Consider the following 21,164-nt stretch of genomic DNA (forward strand, 5'->3'; position numbering starts at 1 on the left):
AGGTGTCTGTGCAGTACCCGAAGGCTCACAGTCGCCACCTTGTGGCTCTGCTGCTGGTGGCTCCAGATACAGCTGTGCCTCCTCCAGACCCAAACTGACTTTCTCAGCAGTGGACAGCACTCTAGTGGGTCAGAGAGAAAGGGAATTGGGACCCCCTAGGACAATCTAGCACTCACCAAGACACCTCCCCAGATATGGAAGTCCATAAATGGACAAGGGAAGCAATAAGTGCCCCAGAAAATACCTATTGCTTCAGACACACAGGGAAAGCATTTGGTGGGTCCTCAACAGGAAGAGAATGGCAGCTTCCCGTCCACACTGTTCTCACCTCTCCCTGATATTCCATTTGTGAGATTTCTACCCAGGTTTTGAAAAACTGGCAGTGAGGAGGAACAAGACCCCGTTTCTGAGTCCTCCTCCAGCCTGACTTTCGGACACAAGTCCTTCAGTGAAAAAGACAAAAAGCTCAGCAGCCCAGCGCCCATCTACGTGAGGTCGAGGAGGCAGCTGGCCTTGATACTGACACTGGCCAGCTGAGACCCTGAATGGCAGCAAGTGAAAAAGAGAATTCCTTTAACTTTCCAGGCTGGAGAGAGGTGGAAATGGCTCACACACACATTTTATGGCATGAAAGGAAGGGCAGAACAGCATCACGTGTCTCAGTCACTCTCAATTATTTCTGATTTACTCCATTTCCTAAACTTCCGTGTTGTGTGGTCAACACTGCTCCTCCTTTGCAAAAGTGCCCCCAGAAAAGTGACATTATTTGTCCGAAGTGAACAATTAGCAGAGTCAAAGGATTTAAAAAGCCCAATGACTTTTCAAAGGCTCATTGTCCTGGGCTGCAACAGCGGAGAGTTGATCTCCAGAAAAACCGACAGCACTTAGGGCAGCTTCGTTGCTGAATCTAACGTTTCACTAACATAACAGAGTCTTATCATAGGGCTTATAGGACAAACGGTTCTGGGCCTTTGGAATTCTCACCCCTCCAGAATGTCTTGGCTAATAACCAAATTTTTTCTAGAAAATAAAAATCTTTGAAATCTTCAGCACTAATTAAACCACAGCTTTAGCCAAGAATCCAGTGATCCCACGGGAGTTAAGCCTAAATGCCAATGTATCATTGATAGGTCTTATATTGGAATTAGGGACTAGCGGGACCATTTGGATCAATGCTTGGAAGAGCACAGGTGCCGCTAGAAACCTGATCGGTTAATGAAGACCAGTTTTTGCTTTGCTGACACTTCCACTTTGACCGATGCAGGCACAGGCAACTACTTCCCTGGAACTCACATGATGGAGGAAAGCTTTAATGGTAAAGAGACGAGAAACATCACCATGCCGTGATAACTAAGGTGGGGTAAGGAGGTGGCTTCTCAGCAGACTAGTGCACCAAACCCAGGACAGAGGAGGTGTCTGTTAGCATATCAAAGCAAATGCTGGCCACCAGGTTCTCCCAGCATCCTTCAATCCCTATCTGTTACAGGGTCCTTCTGGCTGGCACACCCTGCCCCCCACACTAAAGTTCTCCAGCCCAGGGACTCTCCTGTCTCCCCGCCCCCACCCTCCTCAGTCTGCCAGTTACATTCACTCTGGACTCTCCAGATGTTTCTGCTGTATTCTTCCTTACATCTATTAAAAACCTCAGTCGAGCGGTGGTGGTGCACGCCTTTAATCCCAGCACTCAGGAGGCAGAGGCAGGTGGATCTCTGTGAGTTCGAGGCCAGCCTGGTCTATGAGAGCTAGTTCCAGGACAGGCCCCAAAGCTACAGAGAGACCCTGTCTCAAATAAATAAATAAATAAATAAATAAAATAAAATAAAACAAAACCAAAAAGAAAAAAAAGAAAAAAGAAAAAACCCCTCAACCTTTAGGAGCTGTTATAGCCTTTATTTGTTTTTCTCATTCACCTTTCACATAAACATAGCAGGTAACTGAGGAAAACACACCCAGATTCTAAAAGCGAAAGCATAAGAGAAAGGCAGAATTTCAAAATCAAAATGAACTATTGTTGACCTGTTTGGTGCTTTCTTAGTTCATTTAAGCCCTAAATTGGTCCTGGAAGTGTCCTGTAGGACTTATTTTCCCATTCAAAAGGTAAGTAAATGGGGGGCTAACAAGATTAAGCACTTGTTAAATGTCCCACAACTGGTAAATGTAGGAGAGGAGAAGAATTTTCACTCTGGGGACAACACTATCATCCAACAGCTTAGTCAGTACCAGATGCAATAGAATCGACAGTCAGAAAACTTCTCCCCGTGGAGTAAACATTGAAGGCTTTTCAGGTCGCAGCTGCTCAGTTCTTGTAGCGTAAGAACAGCCATAGGAAGTATATGAATGAATGGGCACAGCTGTGCACCAGTAAAACCCGACTCAGGGTCACTGAGCTTGATATATGTTTTAACAGCCTCTAACTTTTAGAGCTGCTTTAGGTCCCCAACAGCATAAAGCAGAAGACATAGCAGTATCTAATGTTCTCCCGAGCTCCAACACAGCCTCCTGTATTATTAATATCCCAGTCAGAGTGGTGCCTTCATTACGATAGATGTACAAATGTTGACACATCACTCCAAGCCCACAAACCATAAACCATTCACTCAGAGTGGCTCACATTGGTATGATTTCTACATCACAAGTTATGGTTTATATTTGATACCTTTAGCTGCTTAAAACAGTATTGTCGGAAAGCATTCTTAGCTCTTTGCGTTGCATGAAATTCAACAGTTGGCCTAAGTTAGCCTGGTGGTTTTATTTTGGGCATTCATAGTTTATGTTGGAATGGTTGAGCTAACAATGTTCAGAATGGGAATTCCATTTGCAAACTAAAATGTTCTAGTATGCCAGAAGAGACTGCATTTCCAATTTTTCCCCTCATGATTCTCTCCTTCTAAAGGAAACTAAATCTGCGAGCTGGAAATGTCACTGGTTAAAGATTTGCCTAAGGAAGCTCTTGGGTTGCATGCTATAATTCTAGAACTTGGAGTCTGAGGCAAGAGGACCATGAATTTGAGGCCAACTAGGTCTACATAGTGACCCTGTCTCAAAAACAAAGGAAAAAAGAAAGAGGAGGAGGGGAAGAGGGAAAGAAGGAGGAGGAGGAGGAAGAGGAGGAGGAGGAGGAGGCTTGTTTATGGAAGGTCAAGTTTTGAGATGCAGGCTATTTAGAGTAGTTAGGACGGAGGTGAGAAGCAGCTTTCTTCATCTATGGATCTATGGGAAGCAGGTTTCTCAAAACGGGCATAGGAGCTACATGGTAGTGAGACCTGATTTCTGGCACTTGGGCAAATAAATCCCGAGCCCCTTAGACCTCCACTTGCTGTGTTTAAGATGACAACTTTAACGGTATGTACATGATGGTTTGGGTATGGAATGAAATCATGCAGACCTCATCAGTAGAGTTTTAACTCAGTGTACCTCAAAATTAAAGAGAAATATTAATGAATAAAAATGCATTTTAGCAGCACGGCGCCTTCCCATTTTGCATCCATAAAGAAGACACACATTGCAATCGAGCTTTGTCGGGCGTATCAGAATGAGACTCCAGCTCACAACACTCATTTCACCAGTTCGCAGTTTAATGCTGGCTGAAAGTGTTGAATGCTGCAGGCGACATTTCAATAATGTGAGTTTTAATCTCGCCAAAGATCACAACAGTTTTCCCAGAAGGATTTTAATCATGACCTTTAAGCTTGTTCTCCGCTTCCTCTTAAAGATTCAGTAGGTAACTCCTAAATGTTTTTTTGCAAACGTTTCCTCTGTGCTATTTCATGCTTGCTTCTCTATTATATTGACCAACTAAAGCACAAAAAAAAAAATGCAATAAGTTCATAGAAAGCTATTCCAAAAAGTTTCCAGGTAACTGAAATATAATCATATCCACTGTGTGTGTGTGTGTGTGTGTGTGTGTGTGTGTGTGTGTGTGTGTGAAGTTGCATATGCACTCGTCTAAACATGTATGGGGAGGTCAGGGGTCTTTTGAGTCAAGATCTCACAGGGTCCCACACATGGAACTTGCTGATTTGGTTGAGCTTGTGGCCTGAAAGCCCCAGAGATCCACCTCTGCCTCCCGAGGACTGGGTTACAATACACCTGGCCTTGTATCCGGGTTCTGGGGCTAGAGATAAGGTTCTTATGCTTTCTCAACAAGCACTTTGTCTACTGAGCCATCTCCCCTGCCATAGATCTGCTTTTGTGAAAACACAGGAATCTTTGATCATGATGATCAATGACTTATGCGTTTTCAGAATGGAAATAATTTCTTCACTCTATTTCAGTTTGTTTTGAGGAATAAGTTTTTCTTCCCCCCCTCCCCTCCTCCCCTCTCTCTCTGTGAGTGTGTGTGTGTGTTTATATGTTTCTTTTGTTTTGTTTCATTGGGTCTTTTATATTTTCAAGACAGGGTCTCACTATGTAGCTCTGGCTGTTATGGGGCTCAACTTGTAGACCAGGCTGGCCTCAAACTTACAGAGATGCACCTGCCTCTGCCTCCAGAGTGCTGGAATTAAAGGTTTACATAATATACCTGGCTTGAGTTTTGTTTTTTTTTTTTTTAAAAAAAAAGTCATTTCAGTCTGTAATACTTGCAGAAAGTATATTCCTCTATTGCAATCTCTTTCAAAGCCTACAGGACATGGGGGATTACAATATGGGGTGCTCCATCATCGTTCACTAAATTCCAGAAGTCAGATGAGGAAAAGGGCCCTATCTTTACATCTGCCTTTGTTCCAGGTTTGCAGGGAGTGAGGATCACTTCCTATGACGTTGACTTTGGGACATAGAAGCAAGGCTTCTAAAGCTACCACAAGAAGACCATTCCCTTCCTTAAGAAAAACTGAGTCAAAGGAGACTTTCTTAAAGCACTTACTTCTGCTTCCCCGTTCCTGTTTATCTTTATAACATGTAATACATTTATGCATCTTGATAATATTTGAATAATCAAAAACAAAATTTCAAGATTCTGACATCAAAGTTTGTAAACCCAAGCAAAAGCATCAGTATCCCTTGCTAAAACCAAACCATGATAGTGGTGTGACCAAAAAAGGTGGATCTGAATCAAGCCATTTCCGGTATCCACCAGAATTACCCCCAGGGTCCTCTTTGAACACCAAATTTCCTGAATGCTCAAAAACTTTATATAAAATGATGTCATATTGTCAAGTAATCTAACCACATCCTCCCAAATTCATCAGACCAATTCTAGAGTTCTTCCAAAGCTCAACACAGGGAAACTTTATATAAAGTTGTTACACTGCATTGCTTAGGAACTGCTGTCTGACTGTAGTCAATACCTATGCAAGTTTTCTTTTGTTCTAAAGCCGTTAAATTGGAGAATATGGAATCGCTGATAAGAACAGATCATATTATTCTGTCTTGGTTTCATCTCTAAATGCAAGAGCTGTTGAGTAAGATCTTTATAGATCCGACTTTACACCACAAGCTACATTTGAATCACTTCAGCATTTAATAGCTGCATTGCCTTGGCCAAATAACAAAAACTTCTTATAGCCTGATATTCTAATGCCGTGTTGTTCTAGTGGAGGTAAGAATACCATGTGGTTTAGAAGTTTTTTTTGCATAAGTATGATAAGCATTTACTACTTGCCATGTGCTTTTCATCTGGCAAGTTTTTTTGTTTTTTGTTTTGTTTTGGTATTAACTGTTCTGTTTACTATTATTTGACTTTCATAGCCTTCAAAAGACAGGCAGTCCCTGAAATGAAAGTCTCCTGCTTGCTTGTGACCTCATCAGAAAACACAAATCCACTAATGCCAAGCTGAAGTCAGGAACTCTTGACTGTGGGATGCTACTTGTCAGTCTTCATCCAAACCAGAAAATGAAAACAATTTAATTTTGATTACTGGTATCTGGCTTAAAGACCCCTTCTTTTTCTTAGATTATTGACTTTTGTTGTTGTTTTGTTTCTTTGTTTTTGTTTTTAGAAACTGGAACTTGCTGTTTCTACACAGGGTTTCTCTGTGTAGCCCTGGCTGTCCTGGAACTCCCTTTGTAGACCAAACTGGCCTTGAATTTACAGACATCCACTAGTTTCTGCCTACTGAGTGCTGGGATAAAAGGTGTGCGCCACCACCGCCCAGCTTTCTTTCTTCTTTACCCTAGTGCCATGTTACCTAAGCACTTTTTTTTTTCTTTTTGGTGTGTCAATTTAAGAAAATACAACACCAGCTATGATTAAATACGTGGGCTTTCTTTTAAATAGAAAGTTAAAATTTTAAAGTTAGCAATCCTTTTCTGAGAACAAAAATTTGAGAAGTTCCCAAAGTTCAAAATTGACCTCAATTTCCGCTTCTCTTCCAATACAAGTGGCGGTGGCAGAAGAGACGCCCCCGAGGAACCTTCCAATGGTTACCTCTCCCACCCGAGTTGGGTGGCGGGGCGACAGCCGTAAAGGCGGACCCGCCCCTTCGCACGGCTCTGCTCCGCAATTGGTCGCCGATTCCTGAGCTCCAGCCAATACCCGACGAGTTTGGAAGAGCGAGCCAATAGACGGCCGCGGTACCGCAGCTAGCTGGAGAAATGGCGGTCCGGCTAGAAGTCTATGGCTGCAGAAAGAGGAGGTCGGGTAGGAGGCGATGCGCCCGAACATCTGGACTCACATCCTACTGGAAACCCGCGAGGAGCCGTTGGGGCCTGGGTCACAGGTGGCTCCGCCCGGAGCGAGGACGCTGGTAGTCCCGTTTGTGAAGTCAACCGGTTCCCTAGGGTGCGGCCCCGCATCACTGGGAGGCTAAGTCGCAGAGGCTGAGCCCAGCCCTGGGTGATTGTTATGGCGCTCTGAAGAACGAATCACCCCATGATTCTCGCTGGCAAAACACATCAGAAAACCAGCCAGCCGATCGGGGTGGATGTCATTGCTAAGGTCCTCCGGGATATGTTTTCCAGATCCTTCTGCCATCACCCTGGCTTAACTTCCGAACCAGCCACATCATCCCTAGAATGTAATGAGGCTCTGTCTACCTTCTCGTGTGGAGGTGATCTGATTAACCTTTCTTAATGGGGAAATTTCACCCTTTACTTATCCAGTCTTATATACTGAATTGGCTGATGTGCTCTTAACGGTATTGCATATGAGACACCAATTTCTGTCTAATAATGGAATTTGGAAGGAGGGATTTGAAAGGGGTTAGAAGTAGGAGCTAGAGAGGTGATTCAGGGGTGGTTCGGAGTGTTTGCTGCCCTTCCAGAGGAAAGTTCAGTTTCCATCACCCATGGCCTCTCTGCCAGTAACATCTGCTCCAGGGGCTCCATAACTATCTTCTGCCCCATCCCCGGCGATCCTTTTTTCTTTTTTTCTTTCTTTCTTTCTTTCTTTCTTTCTTTCTTTCTTTCTTTCTTTCTTTCTTTCTTTCTTTCTTTGTATCTGTCCTCCTTTGTTTTTTTCTTTCTTTCGTTTTCTTTGAAATGAAATTAGAAGCTGGGAACTCGAGGCGGCTACCCAGTCACGCTGATTTGACGCTTTTTGGATTTAGCATTCAAGGGTCACAATAAGAATAAGAGAATTAATGAAGGAAATAATGGGAAATCAAAGTTTTTAATTTAAAAATAAGGAATACAAAATTTGACATTTTTGAAATCAGGAGTTTAAACTAGAGGTGATGGTTTGGGGGTTTTCAGTGAAGTGTTAGGACCACTAGAATTGATTATTCTGAAATAGAAATACAGCAGTAGAGGGGCCTGGAGGAAACCCAATTAGGCCATAAGGTCAAATCAGTAAGAAATGAGCCAGGGAGAATATTGGGCTAAATGAAAGCTTGTCATTCATATCATTCACCAAGGACTCATGCCCTTAGAGCCCACAGTCACAGGCCTCGTGGCTGTTCTGTAGGTAGAGACTTAAGAAACCACGAAAGGTCTTGGCATCAATTAACTCAGATGATACTGTGGGGTCTTTCTGCATGGCTGCCATCCAGAGCTTAAGGTTTGGAGTGTGGGCTATACACCTGTGGGAAGACAAGACAAGAGATGTGAGCTAGATGAAGCAGGTGGGCATCCCAGAGTCCCAAATTACCACCGCAGCTTATCCCCCTAAACCTTTAAAAGGTATATTTGAGAACACCTAAAATGCCAGCCGGAACTTTAGATTTGAGGGCTATCGTCGGGGTCTTTGTTTCACAGAGGAGGAAGCCAAGAAGAAGAGTGAGAGACTTGTCCAGTTATAGACCTTCAGACTGAGATTGACAGCTAAGTGGTGAATACCTATTGTCTCTATGAAATGTGGGTAGAGGCTGCCCCAGACAGCTGTCATTTCTAAGATGCAGAAGTAAGCTAGTGTGGCCAGGAGTTTAGAAAAGCAGTATGGAAATCTTTAGAGTAGGTGGAAAAGTAAGACGTGGTCAATTCTTAAAAAAAAAAAAAAAAAAAAAAAAAAAAAAAAAAAAAAAAAAAAAAAGTCTACCCCTGTGGATTTTCACGCAGCAGAGGGTAAATTTTAAATGTTCTACTCATGCCACAGATACGTGCCTCCTGCTCCCTGGGGTCTGAGGATGACGATGCACAGGTAGCCTGACAGGTTCTGTACACCCAGGACTTTCCTCTCTGCTGGTTCTCATCATGCCAGTGACATTAAATATTTACCTTAGTTCAGAAAATTGCATATATAGTATTCCAACTCTCATCCCAAATTATGCACAAAATATTCAAATGTCTTACTCATCGAGTTCCAGTACTTCCAGCCGTTGAAACCAAGGCCACATGAGATAATCAACCATAGAGAGAGAATCCCCACCAAAGAAGGCTGTCTTCCGATTAGTCATAGCCTGGATGTTAAAGAAGATAAAAAGAGTTTATTTGTGCAACCAGAAAATCCGTCATCAGAAACAACAGAGGCAAATCAGGTAGAGCATGTCTAAGTCCCTTTTATCCTGGTTTTATATGGCTAAAACTCCTCCGTAGCCCAGACATTCTAATTGGAAATCTAAATAGATAGTGTGCCAATGGCTTCAACCTTCCTATTGCTGTGACCTCTTAATACAGAACCTCATGATGTGGTGACCCCCAATGATAAAATTATTTTCATTGCTCCTTTGTAACTGTAATTTTCTACCGTTATGAATCTTAATGTGAATATCTGTGTTTTCTGGTGGTCTTAGGAGACCCCTGTGAAAGGGTTGCTCGACCACCAAAGGAGTCAGGACCCACAGGTTGAGAACCACTGTAGTATACATATGCTGGGAACACAAAGGTCCTAGTACTCACAGACAAGCACTAGGGAAACCAGGAATGTTAAAAGGCAGGGTTGTATTTTTAAAGGAAGAGATGTATGACCTGCTCTGGTCAGAAGGCCGGGAGTGGAGCTGTCTAATACCCTAGGTAACCCCCCTGCTAGATATGGCTCCCCCAAAACTCCCACAGCCATAACTGGAGGTGGCTAATAGTCTAGGTGACCTTTGTGTTATCATATGGCCAAGGGCTACCTCAAGCTCCCAAATCCAGGATCAGAGGTGGCTGATAGCCCAGATGACCTCAACACTATCTGTCTGACCAAATCCTCCCCTAGGTCAGTAAGGTAACACACGGCACCTTTCTCTGCAGCCCGTCTTACAGACGTGCGCTTTGAGAAGCGTTTTGATGACATTGTGCCTCTGTGTACAAAGGGCTGTACTGTACTTAAATAGGCCTAAAATTAACTGCCTGGTGTCAGTCCTAGAAGTTTAAATGAACACCAGCTCCCGAGGCGTGTTGAGCCAAACTTCCTTCTTGCCTCATGCGAATTGTTACTCTGCGAACCCTGGTGGTCACGGAGACCCCCACACTGATGTTCACTGTAGCACTGTTAGGAATAGCTCAGCTGTGAGCTTTGCTCCCCTCCAATGTACAGTAAAGAATTTTTGTTACTATCAAACCTTAGAACACTGGACAGCAAGTGGAAAGGACACAGTGTAGATGAATCTTAAAACACTAAAGTAGAGTATAAGAAGCTATGACGGCACATTGTATAGCTGTGTTTGTGCAAAGTATGAAATAACCCAAACTCTCTATCTGGTTCTTAATATGGATGCTGGTACTATAATGTTTTTACTTTTTAAAAAGTTGTCAAGTTGTTCTTTTATGTATTGGGTGGTTCTCTGAATGTAAATTTTTCGTTAAAAATATAGTTAAAATATCCCAGTAATGGACAGAATTAAGTATTAACAGGTGGCAATTATTTGAGTAGCACTTAATTCAAATGGGATGTTTCTGAAGTTTAATACTAGTCGATACTAGGGTTTCACCGAAGAGGGAAATTGAGAATATTATTTGGTTGATTAAACCTGTACCTGATGTAGGAAGGTAGGGTGAATTTGACTGAAACTCATTATCTTCATATTGTGACACAGTCAAAGAATTTTAAAAGACCAGAACCAAACCAATTTGCCCACTACAAATGACCTCTACAGTATTCCTGGGGGGCTGTGTGATCTCATACAGCATGGGCACACTGTTTATGTCTGATCAATTGTCTTCCTGGGGGGCTGTGTGATCTTATACAGCATGGGCACACTGTTTATGTCCGATCAGTTGTCTTCCTGGGGGGCTGTGTGATCTCATACAGCATGGGCACACTGTTTATGTCTGATCAGTTGTCTTCCTGGGGGGCTGTGTGATCTCGTACAGCATGGGCACACTGTTTATGTCCGATCAGTTGTCTTCCTGGGGGGCTGTGTGATCTCGTACAGCATGGGCACACTGTTTATGTCTGATCAATTGTCTTCTCACACTAAAATATGAACCTGAAGAATGTGGACAGCATCTTTCCAGCCTCCGTGCTGTCCTTCAGAAAATCAGGGTTAGGAACAAATACAAAACCCTACAAAGAATTAAAGAAACTGAACTGCCCAGTACAGCAGGCACAAATTGAGATGCACTGTTAAACTGTTTCAGGAGCTAGAGAAATAAGGGAAGTTACCCAACTCATTTTTAGGAGATTAGGATATTCATGATACCAGACCCAAATCAAGGTATCAGAATAGTGAATTGTAGGTCAAACCCATGTGCACGTGGAGAGAAATTCTTTATTAACTGAGTCTATAATACATGTGAAAGTCCACTGAGCAAGATGCCATGCCCTGTAAGTCCACTGTGGGAACCACGGCCTGGCCTGGCCCAGCCGTCTTGGGAGGCATGAGTCAAAGGGTTTTCAGGTTTGATAGAGTTCCTGGTTCCTGGGGCACTGTGTGTCCTTCCCTTCCTGAGAAATCAAGCACTCCCTCAGGCAGGGAAGTGTTCAGGCTGCTCTGCCTTCCTCTGTATGTTCCCTTAGTAGTCAAGGAAGCAAGTGTGGTCACTTCACAGGACAACTGCCCTTAAGACATTTAATCTTGTGTACCCTGGCCTGTAGAGCTTGCAAACATCATTGTATCCTAGCAACTACAACTGTATTGATCCTGGCAACTGCCATTAGACTCTGTTTCTGACAAAGGTATAAAAAGTCTGATTGCTCAATAAAAATTGAGACAGCTTACGTTTTTGCTGTGGACCCCCCAAGACCTGGTTTAGTTCCTCTGTGCTGTATCAGGTGATCTTGGCCCAGTAAGCAACCACCCTCGGGTTAAAGGGAATGGGTTCGTGAACATTTTCATAGATATAGCAGATACCAGAAACATTCAACCCTCATGGAGTAAGCATTAGCAGATTAGAGCTGGAGAGGTGGCTCAGAGGTTAAGGGTGCGTACTGCTCTTCTAGAGAACTGGAGTTTAGTTCCCAGCACCCATGTCAGGTGGCTCACAACTGCCTTCCAATCCAAGGAGGCAGGTATGATGCACCCACCTGCCCCTTCCCCTCACATACACATAATTAAAAGTAATAAAGAATAAAGTCTTAAAAATAGGAAATTAGTAACAAGCTATAGTGAAATAAACTTCAGGAAAAAACCAGAATAAAGCCCATGCTCTGTGATAAAATGCTTGGCTGCATTCCCACTGAAGGCAGCATCTGTGCTTCCCTCAGCAAACCCTGTGGCTAAGTGTGAACTAGCAGCTCAAGACCAAGCAGAACGTTTTATCTCAAGGTCCAAAGGACAGCTCTCCCCAAGAAACAGAAATCTGGGCCTCCTCAGGTGTCTGCATTCCTGGCAGACTTCACAGAGGGAAATGTTTACTGCATCAGCAGCAGGGAAAAGCAATAGCGTGACATCCGCTGTGGATTACAACCAGGTTAAACTCTCTTGTGAAATACAAGAACATAGACTGGAAACAAGTGGAAAAGTGGAAACAGGTGACACATTGTGGAAATGAGGTAACATTGTTTTCATTGTTACTTTAATGCTGATGTACCAAATACTAAATACACAAGCCCATAAGCCATGTGTGGTCATGCATGCCTGCAACAGTAGCACTCAGGTGGCTGAGGCAGGAGGATCATGAGTTTAAGGCCAGTACGGGCTGCATAGTGGGTTTGAGGCTAGCCTGGGATACAATAACACTTGTCTCAAAAAACTAAATAAAGATAAAAACAAGTCAGTGATGGTACTTTTAGGTGTTTCAGGTGTTTTGATTTATATCAATAGAACAGTTTACAGAAGTCGGTTGTAACTTATTGTTATTTGTTACTATTTCTAATTATCAGAAAGCCATGTGAGAGTGAGCATCTGAAGGAGGAGGGGAAGGAAGAATGTTAAATAGAGATTATCATTTGTTATGGTGAAAGCCAAGAGAATGGGTACCTCCTCTAGCTTGCTCATTTCCTTCCTCAATTCTTCTTTTATGCCAGGATGGTCTTCCTTCTTCTTCGTCCTAATAAAGCTTGAAATCAAGGAGGGCACCTGGGCAGAATAATTTTTTTTTTTTTTTTAGTTTATCAGTGTGAGGCTAATGCCTCACACACACACTAAAACCCTTATAGTCCTGCCCCCTACAGACATAATAGGACCCTCATAGTCATGCCCCTAACACACACACATGAACATAATAGGACCCTCATAGTCCTCACACCCAACACACACACATTGGAACACAATAGGACCCTCATAGTCCTCACACCCAACACACACACATTCGAACACAATAGGACCCTCATAGTCCTCACACCCAACACACACACATTCGAACACAATAGGACCCTCATAGTCCTCACACCCAACACACACACATTCGAACACAATAGGACCCTCATAGTCCTCACACCCAACACACACACATTCGAACACAATAGGACCCTCATAGTCCTCACACCCAACACACACACACTGGAACACAATAGGACCCTCATAGTCCTCACACCCAACACACACACACTGGAACACAATAGGACCCTCATAGTCCTCACACCCAACACACACACATTGGAACACAATAGGACCCTCATAGTCCTCACACCCCTCCAGAACGCCATAGAGACAAGTGTGGGCCAAGTCCCAGCGTTTGAGGAGACCGCAGCTGCGCTCACAAACCTTGCTGTGCACTAGGATGTAAGTTGCAGTCTGTGCTCACAAACCTTGCTGTGCACCAGGATGTAAGTTGCATGGTTTCATAATTTGCAGGAAATGGAAACCACTTTGGCAAATTTGAGCCAGAAATTTCATAAATAGACACCAAGCAGCCTAGAACTGACCAAATAGCCCTGGAACCATTGGAACTTTCTAGAATCACACTGAGATAGACCAACCAAGAGGTGTCAGCTGCTGCCAGCACTAGTGAGCACTAATGGGCACTGGGACGACTAGAAACTCCACTGCTCCCTAGAATTTAATCTTGCAACCACCACCACCCCTCTAACTAGGAGCTCTGCCACCTGTTTGGCCGGTACCAGCCGTCCACACCAGGCCTGTTTCTTCACCCTGCCCTTATCTCAGTAAACAGCTCCCGTGGGTATCTAACAGGAAGGGCCTAGGCCACAGGCCATGGCCCCAGCTGCAAAGGGAACTGGGAAGAACAGTTTTCTGAGCTCTTCTTAGACCCACAAACGACAATTCAAAGTGGACTTGAGTCCCCGAAGACGTGACAGGTGTGGTCGCCGAAGCTTTAATGAGTGCAGCTGGAGTTGTGAGTTTTGATACTCAGCTCTTTGGGATGACCTCATTGTGAGAAAGGAAAGCCAGCCCACTCAGTCTCAGGAACTCCCATCTATGTCAGTACAACTGGCCCTTTTGGGGGCTGATGACCTGCACACAGCCCTTCCATCCACACTGCCATCTTTGACCCATACTGTCCCTTAGTAGCTGCTCAATATTATTTTGTCAGTTCCCCATTGCAATGCTCTCAATTTTGGCTTTCCCTAAATATGCATTTTGTGTGGCTTGGGTTTTACATAGTACTGTCTTAGCTTGGGTCTCTTTTGCAAGTGCCCAGGGGTGAAGATGACTAGCCCCTCCAGCAGGCCAGAGGGCACCTCTGTTGTGATGAATCATGGCTTCCAGCACAGGAGCATGTGGTAGAGGCTGCCCTTTCCCCAGATAAACAGGAAGAATGGCGGCAACCCTAGTGCTGCTTTCTGCACTTTCTTTCTAGTCAGTAAATAAATCATAAAACGTGTGCGCGCGCGCGTGTGTTTGTATCTGTGTGTGTACATGTGTGTCTGTATCTGTGTGTGTGTGTTTGTGTGTGTGTGTTGGGGAGGGGTCATATGCACTGGAGTGTGTGGGTGCAGTACACCCATGCATGTGCATGTAGAAGCAGAACATGGTCACTCGTCACCTTACTGCTATAGGACAGGGACTTTCTCTGAGTCAGAAATTTGTGCCTAGGCTAGCTGGGCAGGGAGCTCTCCCTCCCCTGCCACTACATGTGCCCCCCCACACACACACACCAACAATGTGGGGGCTTCAGGCACACAAACACCCAGCTTTTTATGGGGTGCTGAGGATTTGCACCGGAGGCCTTGTGCTTGCAGAGAAGTTCTCTTGCATACAGAGCGTTTCCCCAGCCACCTTGGCACTTATATCCACACCCTCCAGCATTCCATGTAAATTTCCAGCCACGTCCTCTACTCTTTTGCCTTTATTCTACTAAGCCAGATGATCCCCTGCTGTTTTGCAGTGTCTTCAAACCAGAATGTTCTCCTTATTCATCTCCCTTCTTCTAAATATTTTTTAAAACAATTTCTTTTTTTAAATATTTATTTATTTATTATGTATACAATATTCTGTTTGTGTGTATGCCTGAAGGCAGAAGAGGGCTCCAGACCTCTTTACAGATGGTTGTGAGCCACCATGTGGTTACTGGGAATTGAACTCAGGACCTTTGGAAGAGCAGGCAATGCTCTTAACCACTGAGCCATCTCTCCAGCCCCAACAATTTCTTTCTTTATAGACAAAGTGCTCCTTTATATGCTGACCGTACTACCAAAGTAATTCATCTGACTGGATGTAAGAGAATCGCTATTCCTGGTGTCTAAACTCATGGCTTTTGCTCATCATCTCTCCGCTAATACTACTAATTTGAATTAATCCATTCTGACGATAAATAAGATGTAAAATCACATTTCCCCCCCAGAAACCTCAGTGGTTCGTCACTGCTAAAGACTGGCCACGGCTCTTAAGTCCGCTCTGGGCACTCTGTGTTAGATCTGTTTACACATGACCTAAGAAATCTGCCCCAGAGCACCTAATAATCTGAACGTTTCCAAGCAGTAAGCGATCAGTGGTGGACGCACACCCTTCATGGAGGTCACATTGGCAAGGCAAAGAAGACAGACAGTTACCAGGGCAGAGGGCCCAGAGCCTCAGCGAGGAAAAGCTTATCGGAACAGAGCTGGAGTCCTGAGCTGCCTGGACACGTTTCTGGAGGGCAGCAGGTTCAAGCATATACAACAAGGCCTCCTAAACTAAGTAAAAGAAGGGGAAAAGACTCCCAGCAAAAGCTGAGAGAGATGAGGGGCCATGTGGCAAGACGGGGCCGGGAGGAGGGGACTCATCAGGGGTAGAGTCAAGAGAAAGAGCCAAGAGGGCCGACTGCAAAAGGCAAGCAGGGAGCGGAGCTCGAGAGCCCAACTGGGCATGGCAGTGGAGTATAGTCCACAGCCCCTGAACCACCACGAAGGGGCAGCGCTGAGTTAGCTTAAGACAAAACACCAGCAAGGATTTCATACACGTACCTTAGAGAATAACTCTAAGGTCATCTTCTGGCAAGCTCTCTCGTAAGGGTCATCTGGGAACAGCCTCTTCTCCGGGTACGCCTCATCCAGGTACTCACAAGTGATGAGGGACTCGCAGATCAAGCGACCCCGACTGTCCTCCAGAACCGGCACCAGTCCAGCCGGATTCTTCTTGAAGAACCACTCAGGCTTGTTTTTCAGGTTGATGTTGACGATTTCGTGCCTGGAAGACACAAGACCATTGAAGAGAGCAAGGCATTTTCTGTTTTCCTGAATTAGCATTGATTGGTTCTCCTATCTACTTAGCAGATGAGACCCAGATATAGGAAGCGAGTTCTGCGTTTGTCGTCAGCATACCACATTTTCAGATTGAGAACTTGGTTCCCATGCCTTCCTGCAAGTTAACCACACAGAGGTCACCTTTGTTTTTATTTGACTTGTTTCACTTAAGGGTCCCTCTTCATCACACACTGTAGGCTTTCCTTCAGTCGGGTTGTGGTGGCACGTGCCTTTAATCCTAGCACTCGTGAGGCAGAGGCAGGTGGATCTCTGAGATTGGGAGCAGCCTGGTCTATAGAGTGAGTTCCAGGACAGGCTCCAAAGCCACACAGAGAAACTCTATCTCAGGGTGTGACACTACTTATTTACAAAGCATCTTTATCTGCTCATCTGTCCATGGCCATAGGTCACACTGTTGCGAACAGTGTTGCAATGAACATGGGGATGCTGGTGTCTTCTGGATCTTGATAGGAGGCAAATAACTGGATTGTGCTCATACACACTCAGAATATTAGAATCGCCTGATAAAAACTGATTTCATTTTGATTCGGTTCAAAATGAGTTGAATTGATTCAACAATTCATTTTATTAATATAAATTTTGAAATCCTTACTATGGTTTTTTTTTTAAAAAAAAATCCTAAACATCTTCTAAAATGTATCAGGTTAAATCCAATTGTGTTGATATGTTTTCAAAAGGGGGGGGGTAAAATCATAAAGAGTATGGGGGCTGGAGAGATGGCCCAGTGGTTAAGGATTTGGGTTTCCATGACAGTGTTTACAACTGTCTGAACCCCAGTTCCTGGAGATCCAATGCCCTCTTCTGCTCTGTGGGCTCCCGCAAGCACATGGTGCACATAAACTCATATGCACACTCACACATACACACACTCACACACACACAAATAAAATAATTTTTAAAACTTATACAAATAATAAAAGAGTCCACTGGAGCCAGGCTAAATCCAGATTGCAATTGTATACACCCTGTATCTTGCAGAGACTAAAGAGAAGAAAGTGTTATAAGCCTCAAAGCAATATCTGTATAACTCAAATCAGGTGCAGTGTCCAGAAGGACCGATCACTCAAAAGTTAGATATCCCGACACCTCTGATGTCCCGTTTCCTTGCCCACAACTGAGCAGATTTAGTTTATGGATTTAACTACATAATCCTTTACAAAAACAAATACTCAATGTGAACACTGACGTAAGCTCGCATGCACGCATGTAAAAAGGTTCATTGCTCCTGTGCGTGTGTTCGCGCATGCGTGTGTGTGTTTGTGTGTTAAAAGATACATGTACTGACAGAATAATGAACCTACATACCAGCTGCTAAGGGAAAACCAAAACCCTCTGCCACACAACAGTGCTCATCTCTGAGGCTTACACTTTGACAATGAAAGGCGGGTCCTGGGATGTAAAGACTAAGAACACACACAAATGAATGCCAGGATTTTGAGCCACACCTGCGCTCACAGGATGCTCCTTACAGAGAACCATGCGACAGAGTGGCCTGTGTAAGATATCACTGCTCCAGAAAAAGTTTCCTGGGGTTCAAAATCGATCTGGGAACATAGTTATATGCACTATCTGAAGGTACCACCTTCCCAATAAGAGCCTTCCTCTCCTCCGTTATGGTAAAATAATTTCAAATTTGCTTTGGGAAATCTGCTGGTGAGAAATGTAATTATTTTCCACGCAGAGTTTCAGTGGGAAACACATTAAAACAAGGCACTGTGCCCTGATCTTGGGTTTTCCCATTGCATGCAGGCAGCAAATACCTTTTAGTTTTCAATTCAGTTTGAGTATCTTAGTAGTAAAGTTCTGAGTAACGCAGAAAACTTTGCACTAGGTAAATACTAGCAAAAATATTTCCTTATGTGTCCAAAACCATGCTCTCTCATCCAAATGAAATCAAAATTGTTATGAAATGAGAGTTAATTCTAAGATACTTCTTTAGGATACATCTTATCATTTAGGGAAAAGTGTTACCTGTCTAGCCAGTTCTCTCTGTGGACTAAAATTAGTTTGCAAACTTCAACTGTATTCATGAAATTTTTCTTTAGAGAGGTCTTCCAAACAGCAGGTGTCTAATAATTATTCTCAGAGAAAAGTCAAGTGACTCGTCAATTATAGATGACCTGTAGGTCAATTACTGTTAGTTTCAATAATAAGGCTTTGCAAAGAGGCTTTTAGAGCTATGCTGTGTACACGAAGGTTGACTCAGAACTCTGCTTGCCAGGTCAAGTTGTGACCTTTGCCTCTAGGTGAAGGCGAAGCTCAGTAGATCAAGAATTCAGGGACCAGAGCTGAGACACCCTCCACAGTGTTTAACATTCTTGTGCAAACCACTAACTTCACTGAAGAAACTGTTTTTCCAAGCCGTGGAATGCTTAAACAGGCTGGCTGACCTAGAGCCCTGGAGTCCGCGGCTATTCTCCCCTTGAAAAATAAAAGCGGTTGGAAGCGGGGCGAAACTTAAGTCTCCTACCAAAAAAAAAAGGGGGGGGGGCTGAACACAAACCACCATTCTGAGGGTGTGGGGCGAGGCGGCCAAGCCGGCCACCAGCCCTGGGCAGCGGCTAGGGAGTCGTCGCCCTCCTTCTCACCGGATTCCCTTGGCCTTCAGGACCAACCGCGTCCTCTCAGCGTAGGGGCAAAACCTCATGCTGTAGACGCGGATCTGACCCTCCTGGACCGGACCGGGTGGCGCGCTTCCTGCAGGAGAGAGGAGGTGGTCACGGCCCAGATGGACGGAGATCCGGGACATCACGGACATCCCGGGTCCCCGGAGCCTGACCGCTGCGGACAGCCTCACCTTTCCCCAAGCTTCTGGCGGATGCTTTGGACATCGTTGAGCTGTGCAGGCCAAGAGCCACGAAGATCCCTCTCTTGTTTGCAGGCGACTCCGGAAGCACATGGCCTAGCCTTGGCTTGCCTTAAGTGCCAGTGCTCAGCCCCGCCCAGACCGCGCCCACTAACCCGGATCTGGCCCCGCCCACACACAGCTCAATGCTTAAAAAAGCGGATCTATGGTCCCTTGCATCACGCCTTGGCCGCCTGGAGATTCGCCAGAGCTGAGACGTTGGGAGACACCCCATTCCTCCAGGCAGAAAATGGTCGCCTGTCTGCCCTCACACAGGACTAAGGCCCCGACCTCCCTACCTCCCATACCCATTCCTTGGCCACCAATGCCCCGGTAGCCCAAATAGTACCGGCCTCTAGGCTGCTGGGACCCTTGACGCTAGGAACCGTCGGGCCCTACTGTCAGCTCTTGCTCTGCCCCAAGATTTCCAAGACTTGGGTCCTGTGGCCTGGGTCACCTCAAAGGCTCCTGCTGTTACCTACGACTCCCTGGAAGTGGTCTAGCATCCTGGACAGACTTTCCCTTTTTCTGTCAGGACTAGCTCACATTGGAGCCACCATCCCTACTCACCCACAGAAGCACATTTTAGCCTACCAAAAGGACCACACATCTGGATATCATTAGTCTCAGAATGCTGGTTGTGCTCTCAGAATTCCATCCGTTAAAGCATTTGTTTGGAAGTCCTAGAAAGAGTACAAGCTGACTTAAGCACAGTGGACTGAGGAAATTTAGCTTCTTGGGTTCATAGGAAAAAAGAAAAAAGAGCGGATCAGAGGGTGGGTATGCATTTCACTTAAGAGTCGGGAAGTAGGGCGGAGTCTGAGCACCAGGATTCACACAGCCAATGGTTGAAAGCCAGTAACTCTGATGCTATTTAGGGAATGATATGTCTGGAGTTTGTTTCCAGCTCTAATACTGGAGAAGCAGAGAATGTCCTTGGAGCTTGCTCCACTTTTGGTCTTGGTTTGTCTTGTGTCCACTAAAGTATGGAAGAAAATACCAAAGTGAGTTGACCGGCAGATATAGCAAGGGGTGATTCAAGAATTTTGGCCACTTTTGTTCGGCTGGAAGACATCTTCTAGACAGTGACACTGCCGTGACATGGATTAAGTGGGGGCAGGGACATGATCAAGGCAGACTCTGCAGTCATTTGAAAACTTTGGATATTTTTTATTACCAGTGGCCATGTCAGAGGAGAGCACCAAATGGCAATTGACCTCAGGGGGTTGGCCCACCAGGAAGGAAAGCTCTGATGGGTGAATCCTGGATAGCAAGGCCCTGAGAGCCTCGGCCCCAGAATGTATCTTGCTGCTCGTATGCCTTACATGTTCGCCAGTACCATTTTTCTCTGGTATCTGACCCGGTGTGAATGGACATGGGGAGATAATGTGATTATTTCTTGGAAATATCCTGTTCTGCTGGGCATTTTACCTGTGGATTATTATGAAGATGATTTCCTCCTAAGTTGTACTGTTTAACTGAAGCAATGATTTTATACAATAATAGTTTAGTTTAAAAAAGATTTTTGATGATTCATGGCCTTTAATAAATCTAGTAAGGGATTATGATAGATGTTAGCTTAATGAAAAACCTAATATAAGTAAAAGCAAGATATGTGTTGCCCTTCCCCCTGATAAAGCAGAGGCTGCAGAGAACAAAAAATAAAACAAGGAAGTGTCACACACCTAGAGCACATGAGTTTCCCTTAAGGAGCCTTATAGACTGTAGCTTAGGTTAGGGATTAAGAGAAATAGCTGAGTCACAGAAGCCCAGCTAGCTCAACATCTTTTCATCTTAATGTTGAGAGATGTGTTCACAGGTTTCAGAAAGCATCATAGCTAAAACAAAGCTTTAAATATGACTTAGAAATAGGCTGAGATGTTTCTGTTAACTTTGGTAGCTTTGAGGTGAAAAACCCAAGAAAATAATCTATAATTTTAGAAAGCTACATAGTTGAGTGAGGGACTCACTGAGCTCAGGGAACAAGAACAA

At 44.5% G+C, this 21,164-nt stretch overlaps 1 protein-coding gene across 1 annotated transcript; it reads right to left on the reverse strand.

Annotated features, from left to right (window-relative positions):
• Positions 1-7,530: 7,530 nt before the first annotated feature.
• On the reverse strand, positions 7,531-19,256 carry Gsto1 (glutathione S-transferase omega 1). The gene is made up of 6 exons (XM_057778442.1): positions 19,125-19,256; positions 18,916-19,024; positions 16,028-16,250; positions 12,660-12,758; positions 8,668-8,774; positions 7,531-7,958 (listed from the first exon to the last, which is right to left on the reverse strand). Exons 1-6 carry the CDS (start codon positions 19,156-19,158, stop codon positions 7,805-7,807), a joined length of 726 nt encoding a protein of 241 aa, XP_057634425.1. The 5' UTR covers positions 19,159-19,256; the 3' UTR covers positions 7,531-7,804.
• Between the last annotated feature and the right edge of the window lie 1,908 nt (positions 19,257-21,164).

Source organism: Chionomys nivalis, chromosome 8 (assembly GCF_950005125.1).
Source record: "Chionomys nivalis chromosome 8, mChiNiv1.1, whole genome shotgun sequence".
In the NCBI taxonomy this organism is placed as follows: Eukaryota; Metazoa; Chordata; class Mammalia; order Rodentia; family Cricetidae; genus Chionomys; species Chionomys nivalis.

What these genes read in the sequence shown, in the direction of transcription:
- Gsto1 (XM_057778442.1), bottom strand. Translation starts at nt 19,158, where the DNA reads ATGTCCAAAGCATCCGCCAGAAGCTTGGGGAAAG. An exon ending in CGCCAGAAGCTTGGGGAAAG is followed by an intron (nt 19,025 to 19,124) that starts GTGAGGCTGTCC and finishes TCTCTCCTGCAG; the next exon opens with GAAGCGCGCCACCCGGTCCG. An exon ending in CTGAAGGCCAAGGGAATCCG is followed by an intron (nt 16,251 to 18,915) that starts GTGAGAAGGAGG and finishes TGTGTCTTCCAG; the next exon opens with GCACGAAATCGTCAACATCA.